General features: G+C 36.2%; 1 protein-coding gene across 1 annotated transcript; it reads left to right on the top strand.

The window, feature by feature from the left end:
* The first annotated feature begins 3,753 nt into the window (after positions 1-3,753).
* Positions 3,754-11,594, top strand: LOC118241301 (deoxynucleoside triphosphate triphosphohydrolase SAMHD1-like). The gene is made up of 17 exons (XM_081723314.1): positions 3,754-3,856; positions 4,007-4,176; positions 4,279-4,412; positions 4,735-4,796; positions 5,104-5,241; positions 5,393-5,497; positions 5,694-5,810; positions 6,533-6,649; positions 6,826-6,960; positions 7,190-7,266; positions 7,368-7,479; positions 7,560-7,651; positions 8,036-8,142; positions 8,431-8,591; positions 8,863-8,943; positions 10,433-10,537; positions 10,831-11,594. The coding sequence occupies exons 1-17, from the start codon at positions 3,824-3,826 to the stop codon at positions 10,966-10,968; spliced, it is 1,884 nt and encodes a 627-aa protein (XP_081579440.1). The 5' UTR covers positions 3,754-3,823; the 3' UTR covers positions 10,969-11,594.
* Positions 11,595-11,966: the final 372 nt, after the last annotated feature.

Below are 11,966 nucleotides of genomic sequence, written 5' to 3'. Positions count from 1 at the left end.
GCATATGCCAAGACGCTTCAAAGGACAGACACCATTTGCAAGAAAACAAAAGCCTAATCCCTCTTTATGACCCCTGCAGGTCACAACACATGCAGGTCATAAAGCGACATTCCCACAGTCATTTGTTCATACAATATACAGAGACAGAGTATTCAGACTAAACCATTCATATAGGATTATATGATGGAATGGATTAACATGATTATATATGAATCATCACATATGAATCACATGATAATACATGATCAAATAATATTTTCCATCACATTTCTCACTATCAAACATTATTTCTTTAGAGTGCAGTCATATCGTTGAAAGATGCTGATTGAAAATGGCAGAACAGAATAACAAAGATAGCACAAAGGTAAGATAATGTGGATGTCACAAATACGACTAGCCCCAGTTGAGTTGCCACACCCAAATCAGCCCCATCCCTTTAGATCAGTGGCCAAAACACATCCATCTCACCTGAGTTCTAATTACTCACACCTGATCTTTATCCTCCCCGTACCTTCTTATACTGCTCTGTCCCTTTGCCTCAATGTAAAGTATTGCCATTCTTGTGATGAGCGTGTTTAAATTATATTTGAAATTCTATCTCTGCTCCGCTTCTAGACTGCGCCTGCCTCCTGACCCTTCTGTACTTTATGGACTCTGCCTAGACGTGTTGAACCTGGACTGGACCAATGGCAAGCTGGATAATGTTCTCCCAGTCCCTGGACTGAGGAGTGCTGGCTTGGTGATTAATGCTCAGAGCCTGAGTAGCCGGCTCTGTGTTGTTAACAAACCCCCTCACAGTTTGATCCTCTGTTATCTGAGTCTTGACTATCGTTACAGTAGACTGTTCAATATTGACTAAAAAGGTGATCTGTGATTGCAGTTATCTAATTGCACTGTTAAAAATAATAAAAGAACACTTAATCATCACAATATAACACCAAGTCAATTAAACTTCTGGCATATCAATCTGTCCAGTTAGAAAGCATAAGCAGTTGTGAATCAGTTTCACCTGCTTTGGTGTAAATGAAAGGGACAACAGGAGAAACAGCTATACAACCCCCAAAAGGGAATGGTATTGAGGGTGGTCGCCACAAACAGTGACTCTCTTCTTATCCTTCTGACTGATTCTTCTCTATAGTACTGTAGCTTTGTGTTTTTGTAGTGTCCCTGTCACTACTGGTACCTACAAGAGTGCATACTAGCCCATGGGGGCTATACATGCGAGTTGCTGTGATGAAATACACACAGATTGTGTCAGCCTGTGATTTCAACTAGAATCTTTCATTCACGTGGATCCACTAGGAAGCATTAAATGATAATAGACATGTTATATGTGTCACAGTTGGTGTTTCACTTTTCCAGTCCTGTTCCAGTCCTTGTTTTGGTTTTCACTGTTCGTGATTTGCATCTGTGCTTTGTTTAGTGTTCATTAGTTCAAGTATTTAAACCCTGTCTGGTTCCCTTGGAGTTTTGCTGTTCATTATTTGAATGGTTGTGCTTATGTGTTTGAATGTTTGAATGTTTAGATTTGTATAAAAGCCCATCTGTGTTTCAAAGCCTGTGTTTATGTTAGCCTGATTTGTTATCCTAGCCTTCATTCTTCCTAGCATCTTTGTTATAGACTGCTTCCCCTTTCATTCATGTGTTTTTGGTTTGTCATTACTAGCCTTTGTTTATCCTAGCCTTTGGTTTATTTATCACGGATCCCCAAAATCTCCGTATAGGCTCTATTACCCTGGACTACTCCAATGACCACGAACTTGGATTTGCCCTTAATAATTTAAAAAATCAACCCAAATATCTTAGCAAGTAAAAAATGTCTTGTATTGTAACATCATTAACTCATAGGTCCCCGAATTGAAATAAATACATTTGTAATAATTTGCAGTTGCTTTACAACAGAAAAGACAGATGGATAGTTATCAAGTCCCTAAAACCTAAAACCAAAATGTATTTAGGTGCCTACAATCTAATCAGCCAGCTGAGGATGCCTTGTCATGTTTATTTGGTCTCCTTGGGTTGTGTTTTTGCACTGACCTCTGGCCTCTCTCTTCCTTTGTCACAATAGCTCTTACCTTCACCCTCCCAATTTATTACCTTGAAAAAGCATGCAAAAATACAGCTTGCAAAAATGGAGAACAATTAATTATTAAAATGAATAATTACACTGTTGCATGAACCCATCACTGCATTTCAGCCACGATTTCAGATATTTACCCATAAAATGTAACTTTTTAGATGAACATAAGATCATAGAACACAATATTTATATAAAATATAAGAGTATACACATAATTCGTCAGGGACGACATGACTGACCCCAGAGGGTCAACATCTACAAAAAGCATTTCTGTATTGTAAATATGTACTGTGTTATTTCAATCGATTAATGCTTAATGCACATAAACAGCATAAAACCAAGCCAAGATGTCATTTGAACTTGAACTATTGCAATATATTACATTTATCTTAAATTTTTAACCAAAGGTACTTTCAATTACATCTGAACATGACTTGAGCAATTAAATGCCTTGCTCAGGGACGCAAGTCAAGCACCTTAACCACATTATTTTTTTTAAATCTTTAAACCCAACCCTAACCCTAGAACAGAAGAAAACAGGATTTGATAGATTCTGATAGCTCCGTTTTAAGTACACATCAGTTTGATAGATCAGTTTTAAGTACACATCTTTTTTTTTTTTTTTTTTTTTTTCCAAAAACAGGAGTATTAAATTTAAGAAACTTTGGCTAGACTGGGCACTGAGTGAACTGACTTTCAGCTGTGTAGAGGCTGCAACAAGAATGGCACGTGACCCCGTGCCTCAGGGACTCTGTGTCAGCTTACCCTTGGATGGGCTGTGTGGTCACCACCACAGAAAGAGTTGTCTAGGTTTATTTAAATAGACAGTGGATGCATACACACACACATACACACACACACACACACACACACACACACACACACACACACACACACATTCTCATCCTCTCCTGCTCACAGTCACCTGCCTATTAGTCATCATCACTGTCATCTGTTCCTTGTTTGTTTTGTTTATTGGCGTCCCTATTTCAAGCCTGCAGGTAAACCTCTCCAGTGCTTTGCACTGAACTGTTCTATTCTCTTCAAAGCCTCGAGAGACTGCTTTTCTCTCAGTTTTTGCTATTTTATTTCTTTTGTTTGATCTGTGATCTGTAATAAAGATGGTCTATTGCACTTGTATGTCGTTCCTTGTTATTCAATATTACCTATAAGTGTGTGTGTTGAAGAAACATTTTCCTTTTTAACTTGAGACCCCTGTCAAGGTCTCTACATGGCCCTACATTTTACAACCTGTCTGATTTGTATTTTTTCCACACTACAGGTGTCTTATGCATGTGATCCATCCTGCAAGCTACCAAACAACATAACCAAAGAAGCATAACATTTATATAATGCCAACATGGACTTCAGCTACATGAGTAAACATCAGCTGCCTCCAAAACATTTCAAGGAATAAAAGCAAGCATGGAACATCACTGACTTTATCAGTGAAATGGTATCTAAATACCATTTCATATCAAATAAAGGAAGTTTGAAAATGAACTAACGTGATGATCATTATTATTCACCCATTATATTAACTTGTTGATTCAAACTGGTAGGACCAGTCATAATGCTTCTCAGCTGACAAGGCTACAGTCCAGCCTACAGGTGAGGGGCACTATAAATACATGATCAATGTAATTACACAAACATTGTAATCCTTCACAACATTCAGTCACTATCACACAATACTTTAGTTCTGTAGAGTGAGGTCTGATCTTTGAAAGCAGCTGATTAAAAATGGCAGAACAGAACAAGAAAGACAGCACTAAGGTAAGATAATGTGGACCACACTATATTAACTAAAAGGGAGATCTGTCATTTGCAGTTAGCTAATTATTTTTAAGCAATGTGCATGTGTGTTTGTGTGTGTGCGTGTGTGTGTGTGTGTGTGTGTGTTGTGTGTTTGTGTGTGTCATGCAGATCTTCAAGGTCTTCAATGACCCTATCCATGGCAACATTCAATTGCATCCTCTGCTGGTGAAGATTATCGATACTCCACACTTTCAGCGCTTAAGAAACATCAAACAACTTGGAGGAGGTTATTATGTCTTTCCAGGGGCTTCCCACAATCGCTTTGAACACTCCATTGGGTACAATTACTTTATACTTTGAAACACTTTATTGGGAATTATGACATTAGCTACCAATAACAGTATGATAACAATGATAATTAATCTAATTCTTATTATCAGTGTGGCACATTTAGCAGGGAAGCTTGTAAAAAATCTGCATGATTCCCAAAAGAAAGAAAGAACAAATGAAGAGAAAGAGAAAGAGGAGAAAGAGGAACTCTGTGTGCAGATTGCAGGATTGTGTCATGACCTGGGTAAAATATTATTGACTATTAGTGTTTGACCATTACCAGTACTAGTGAGACTCTGCTTACATTATGTATATGTACAGAAATAATAAATATATATGTGTATGTGTAATTAAACTGTGAGTGCATATATGTCAAGCAGAGTCTCACTGGTACTGGTAACGGTACTGGTGTATTGTACAAACATAATATAGAATACATAGAATAAAGTAGGTGGGGAGTTAAGTTTATATGTGTGGATATTGTTTGATGTTTGAAGCAAATTGTGATTAGTTCAATTAACATTTATTACACTTAATCCAGACTGATAGTGTATTTCTGATTTAAGGCCATGGGCCATTCTCTCATTTATTTGAGGAATTTATGAAGAAAAAGGATCCAAACTGGAAGGTACAACATTACCACTTGTATTTAATGTTAACTTTCTCATAAACCTAAATAAGTGTTATTAGTATTTTAGTATTCAATGTATTTTTTTATTTGTTTATTTGGAAAAAAAATACATCTCACTACATCTCAAAATTATTCCATTGTTGTTTTTTGTTGTTGTTTATTCTTATTATCTGCTTTTCTGAACTTTTTTCTCAACATTATTTATGTATAATCCTGTTTTCAACTAAAACAAACTATAAAAATATAAAAATAGTCATAATATTGGACATTTTCACCTTCAAACCTTTGTTTTCCATTGAGACAGCATGAAGAGCAAGGAATCACAATGTTTGAAGACCTGATGAAAGACGAAGAAGTTGATAAGGAAATGGAAGAATACAAAATTAAACCCCAGGATATAAAATTCATCAAGGACCTGATCCGTGGCTTAACAGCTTCTGAGGTATGGACTCACATGACACTCTGCTTTATACTAGACCACGTAGAACTTTTTAGAGAGATTGTGAACAATAACAAAAATGATAAGAATTAATAGTTTTTACTGGAAATTTCATTCCCAAACCTTTTCTTTCCCTTTGGAATATCATGAAAAGCAAAGGGTCAAAACGTTTGAAGAACTGATAAATAAAGAATACAAAATTACATCCCAACAATTTGAAAACATCAAGAAGCTCATCCGTGGCAAGACAGATCCTGAAGTATGTATTCATATGACACTCTGATTTATACCATACAACATAGATCATTATAGGAAAATAAATGAGGTACATTTAAGACGCGTCCAATTTCTTCATGTATGAGTTTTGAACAATAACAAACAAGATAATTAATAATACTGCTTATTGGAAATTTCACCTCCAAACCTTTGTTTTCTCTTTGGAATATCATGAAAAGAAAAGGATCAAAGAGTTTGAAGAACTGATAAGCAAGGAGAGAACAATGGAATATAAAATTAAATCCCATCACATCGAATTCATCAAGAAGCTGATCTGTGATGAGATAGATTGTGAGGTATGCACTCGTATTAAACTCTGCTGTATACCAGAACATGTAGAACCTTATAGGAAAATTGTATTTAAGACAAACAGAATTTGAATGCATAAGATGACAAACTTTTTCTTAGTCAGAAAAGGTGATATACTGTCCTAGAAGATCATGTCTTTCTGTTTTAATACATTCCAAAATGTTAAAAGGCATAATGTTTACCTGTTGTGCTGGTGATTGGACAGTTTGGTTGGCTAATGCAGTGCACAAAAATACAGTTTCCTTTGTGTTTGCTTATGTATATCTCATATAATCAGGCAGTTATAGCTGATGGATGGGTATTCTTACAAAAACAAAAAACAAAAAAACAAATGCTATTGTTTTCCAAGGGATCTTAAAGTCATTCATCATTGTTTAGTTAGAGAAACTCAAGGTTCAAAGGGATGTACTTTATAATTTGATCACTCCTTGCTAAGCAAATAGCCAGTCTGAAGGACCTATTCTCTGTATTTTCCAATGACATAATAATGGGGTACAGTTCCTCTTCAGTCTTCAGCAGCTATTAACCATAGTTCAACACTTCATACATTAAAATATGTTGGTATAGCATGTGGATAATGAGAGTAATGTCATTGTTTTGAAGTACACAGCCAAATTTCTCCAACAATAACAAAAATGATAATAAATAATACCTTTTATTTTAATTTCATCTCCAAAACGTTGTATTCCCTTTGGGATATCATGAAAAGGAAAACATCAAAGTGTTTGAAGAACTGATATACAGGGAAGCAATGACAGAATATAAAATTGAATCTCGTCACATTGAAATCATCAAGAAGCTGATCCGTGGCAAGAAAGATCCTGAGGTATGTATTCATGACACTCTGCTTTGGAACAGTCGACCTAGAACATTATAGGAAAAGAAATGAGGTGCATTTATGAGCAATTCCTTCATGAGTGAGATTGTAAACAATAACAAAAAAGATAATAAATTATACCTTTTATTGGAAATTTCACCTCCAAACCTTTTTAATTGGGACAGAATGTAAATGAAGAAATCAAACAGCTTGATGACCTGTTAAAAGACAAATGCACTAAGGCAGCAGGAAATTATGAATTGAAATCTGAGCATATTAAAACCATTAAGGAGCTGCTCCATGACAAGACAGACTCTGAGGTATGGACTCAAATAACACTCTGCTTTAGACCATGTAGAGCCTTGTAGGAATATAAATGAAGTGCATTTAAGACAGCTGGATTTGAATGCACAAAATGGTGTAAACTCTTTCTTAATGTAAGCCAGAAAAGGTGCTTCACTGTCCTAGTGACCATAGACCAACACTTCAGAGCATTAATACCGTGTTGATGTGGCATGGGAATAATGGTACTAATGTAATTGTTCACAGCACAAGTCTTTCCTGTACGAGATTGTGAACAATGCCAAAACTGGCATTGATGTGGACAAAATGGATTATTTCAGTCGGTGAGTTTTTATGAACTGTAAACTTGTCTTTAATCTCTCCAAGATTCAGTTGAAGACTGAATTCTATTTTATGACACATACTACATTTATCCTTTATCCAGAGACTGTCACCATCTGGGTATGACATCCAACTTCTCCCACGAACGTTACATGGTGTTTGCACGGGTTTGCACTAATGATGATGGAGCCGAGCACATCTGCATGAGAGACAAGGTGATCGCATAAACAGGGAAGTGTTTGTTTTAGAACGACGTCCAATCACCATTCTGAGTTTTTTTTTTTCTCTCCATCAGGAAGCATTAAACATGTACGAGCTCTTTCATGTTCGGAACCTGCTTCACCACACTGCCTACCAGCACAAGGTTAAATGGGCAGTTGAAATCATGTAAATTAATCCTGATTCTATAAAACCATATCATACTTTCCATGTGGGGTTGTTACATCCTGTGACATGCACTATTTAGTGTGTGTATCCTAGGCATAATGGGTCTGCCTTGGTTTGCATGGGAATCAAGACTCTGCCTCCTGCTCTCATCGTTCTCAGATCACAGATTGATTTCTGTCCTAAAATCAGAGCTTCTGTGCAACTAAACAATGTGCTGTATATTTGTATGTTTGGAAAGTTCTAAACCAGAAGAGTAGGTTTTCATTTCCTTTTCAGTATTTTTGAACTTTGATTATGTTAGAGAGAGAGGCAAGTTTTTTTGTGATTTCTCTCTTTTTTTTAGTCTCTTTTTACTGTGATCTTTGTTGTTGTTGTTATTCTCAGGATATTTGATGCACTCAAAGAGGCTAATAAACACATTAAACTGGGGGGAAAAAACCTCGCCATTTCTGAAGCAGCAGGAGATCCCAAAACCTACCTGCAACTCACAGGTTTTCCCTCTGTCTCTGTAAAAAATAGACTGTGCTTTAGCAGGCATACATAAAATAATGCATATTACATAAATAGCAGTCACAATAATCACAACTTGAAGTGAGATATATTAAGTAATGGCTGATGAATAAACTTCAGCTATCAATGCATATATCCAAGGAATCATGATTGATTTTCTAAAGCTCTGATATGAAGATATTCATATATCACTCAAGAAAATAAACTCAAGAAACAGTGGTTTTAGTAGAAACTTTTATTTAGTTTTTTTCCTCCCTTATGATCTACAGATGACATTCTTCATCAGATCCGATGGAGTTCAGACGACAAGCTGAAAACAGCACAGGAAATAATTGAGAGAATTGAAATGCGCAGATTGTACAGGTACATTGATGGGAGAACATTTGAGCCTGACAAAGTGAAACCCCTGAATGATAATAAAAAGTTGGAGGTTAGTCATGCACCTTTTTACTAGATAGGGATTATGTTCTTTATGCTTATAGGAATGGCATGTTAATGAGAGCACAGAAGTGGGAAAAAAATGTATTACTTATTTTACCACCAAACATGCAAGTTCAAGCAACTGATGAGAAGAAGGTGATCTGCAAGTTGTAATAAAATAGTAGACAAGTACTTACACAGATAACCCAGAGTCTAGAGCTTTGGTTTCAAAATCTGTACTTCATACTGTACTTCAGTACATTATAACTCCCCACCAACAGAAAAAGCTGAAAACCTGGGTGGACACAATCAAGAGACAACCTAGTGACCATCAGCTCTCTGCAGAAGACTTTATAGTCAAGGTAAGTACAGAAAAATACTATAAACACCAACAGTGCAGTACAGGGAAATATTGTATACTGTAACGCTGCTGGCTCGAGTGCCGCAGGGTGCGGGGCAAGGCGCGCAGAATTCCTCGTTCGTGCAAGACATTTATTAGCATTAAACATGGACAACACAAGAGACACTGACATACAACTACACAGGTGAACATTATTAAACATTTAACACTAACGATATACACTTAAATACGAAAGGTAGAAACAAACACAGACGTTACGTGCTACAGCTACTGTTTACATTAATGACTCACAAAGACACATAGCTAGTGACAATGACCAACAAAGGGAGCACACACAGACAGGAGTTTAAATAGACACACAAGACTTTAACATTTAACCCTATACTCGTGTGTGCAATCGTGCAATCGTGTGGTTACAAAAACAGAGACACAGTACATTTGTGAATCTGCCTGCACGCGGCGGGCTGTACCATGTAACTTATGAGGGGAGGAGCAGTCCGTGAAATATACATTTGCAGTGTAGCAGACATGATTTTTCATTGGTGGAGCTTCAGTTTGGCTGTGCAGCACAGAACCAAATTTTAACTATTAAAATACTAAAGCTTCTTATAGTCTTCTAACTCCTGAAATACACTTGGCTTGTAATCTGCATTGTCTTTATCTTAACAAATATTCAATTCAAAAGATAATCAGATAATCAAGCTCAGAGGTACGTGACTAGTAATCAGGTCAAGACTGATCAGCACCAGGTTGCCACTGTTGGGTACCTGATCAAGGCTGTAACGGTGAGCGGTAAGGAGGCGAATACAAGTGCGGAGAAGAGCAAGATTTATTAGAGGCAAATCCAAATTCAGATTCGTCAGAGTAGTCCAGGGTCATTGAGCCAATACTAAGAGTACGAGGATACATGATAAAAAAAAAAAAAAACAAAACACACACCACACGAGGCCAAACAAGTGAAGCAGGCTATAATAGAGGCTAGGATAAACACAAAAGGTATGGAATGCAAACTTATGGATATGGGCTTTCAAATACATAAATAAAGGTCATTCAAACATCCATCCATACAACCAGTGAACAGCAAAGACACAGGGAATAAGACAGGGTTTAAATACATGAACATAAGACTAGAAACAAGGAAAAGGTGTGGAAAACCAAATGAGTGGTGGAGAATACAAAGCTACGGAATGGAACCAAAATAATACATATGACAGGGAAACCTTGGAACATGGAAGCTAGGAGGGACCAGCTGAGACAAAGGCCCTTAACCCTCAATTGCTCAAGTTGTGTTCAGTCATAATTGTAAGTTGCTTTGCATAAATGACAGCTATATGCTGTAAATGTAAAGAGAAAATGTGCATTTGAAAAAAGAAAAAATTAAAACAAAATATTTGTCTAGTATTTGTCTAGAGCAGTTCACTTAGTCATACATGTACTTGTACACTTTTAATCTATAATTGTTACTGAAATAATTGTCTCCATCATTACAGCTTGCAAAATTCAATTATGGGATGAAAGACAAGAACCCAGTTGATTCTCTGCGATTCTACACCAAAGATGATCCACACAAACCAATCACACTGTCCAAAGATGAGGTACTAGATTCAGAAGCTGTTTTATTTGATAGTTATCTGTTATTCCACTTGTGTGATACAAATTTTGTAATATTAGAGGTAGCTGACATCCAAAAAACTGCACATACTAAAGTGTATACAAGCAGGTCTACATGTATGTGCATGTCCTGGAGTTTACTTACATGGACAATAGCAGCACTGCAGGACATTTCTGACTGATTTAAATACAACTTTGTTTTTTAACAGGGACTTGTGAATTGTTTCAACTTTTTAATTTAACTGTGTGATGTGTGAATTGTTTCATGTTTTTACAGGTCTCATACCTCCTGCCTGAGAAATTTTCTGAAACCAAGGTCATGCTTTTCTACAGGGGAGAAAATAAAGATGTTGAAAAACTGGCCAAACAGAATATCGAAGCATTTTGGGAAGAAGTGAAAAAAACAGATCAGTAAGAATTAGATGGTTAGTGTGAAACACAAACACATTTTAAAGCACTAAACTTCAAATTGCTTTCAAATGACTAAACTCCTTTAACACTGATAGAAACAGTTAGGATATTTTTTCAACAGTAGTGATTTTAGAAAGTTAAAACACTAAAAGTAGTAATGGTGGCACATAGAGGACCACAATAACTGAGTCCATATGAAGTTTTAGTTAGTTTAATCTTACATGGGGATTTCTGAAACAGCTAATATATATCTGGTTCATATACATTCAAATATATTTTACTCTTACATGGGCATTTCTGAAACAGCTAATATATCTTCTATATATGCATACCAATATGTTTTAATCTTACATGTGGAAATCTGAAGTAGCTAACATATCTTTGACATGTAGACTGCACTGTAGTTATTACCCCTTCATCAGTACAGTTCATTACAGTTATTAGCCCTTAATGAGTACAATAACACTGTGATTATTCCTGGGATCTTCTTTATAAATATAATGAATGTTTTGTATTACTTCTTGAAAGATTATGGGTTAAATTATCACTTGAAAAATGTTTTTATTGGGATCAATATTATTATTTAATTATATGAATGTAACAAAATGCTTACAAGAATAAATAATTGCATTACCCTCCCATCTTTTTATAACTGTTCTGAATATACACACTGCTCTGAACATACGCACTGCTATGAACCTCCTGCTCTGAAGATATACACTGCTATAAACCTTGTGCTATGAACATACAGAGTACTATATGAAACTCGTCCGTATTGCCTTAAATGCATGTGAAGCTGTCATCTGAACAGCATTGATAAATGGCTTAATTATGATCAGCTGTATGGCTGAATGAAAATTAATGCCTTTGACAGACAAATCCCATCATTAAGAGGGAGAATGGGGTGATTGAGGTAAGTGATGTTCTATGAACTAACCATAGAGGGTCTACAGGAGAAAGAGCAGTTCATCAGTGAAACCACTAGGGGGAGTGTTTTTGTAC

The sequence above is a fragment of the Electrophorus electricus genome, chromosome 1 (genome assembly GCF_041902795.1).
Source record: "Electrophorus electricus isolate QZ-2024a chromosome 1, ASM4190279v1, whole genome shotgun sequence".
Lineage (NCBI taxonomy): Eukaryota > Metazoa > Chordata > Actinopteri > Gymnotiformes > Gymnotidae > Electrophorus > Electrophorus electricus.
The sequence above is the reverse complement of the archived record's forward strand: the minus strand, read 5'-3'. Positions and strand labels throughout refer to the sequence as shown.

What these genes read in the sequence shown, in the direction of transcription:
- LOC118241301 (XM_081723314.1), top strand. Translation starts at nt 3,824, where the DNA reads ATGGCAGAACAGAACAAGAAAGACAGCACTAAG. An exon ending in AAAATGGATTATTTCAGTCG is followed by an intron (nt 7,267 to 7,367) that starts GTGAGTTTTTAT and finishes TCCTTTATCCAG; the next exon opens with AGACTGTCACCATCTGGGTA. An exon ending in CAGAAGACTTTATAGTCAAG is followed by an intron (nt 8,944 to 10,432) that starts GTAAGTACAGAA and finishes CCATCATTACAG; the next exon opens with CTTGCAAAATTCAATTATGG.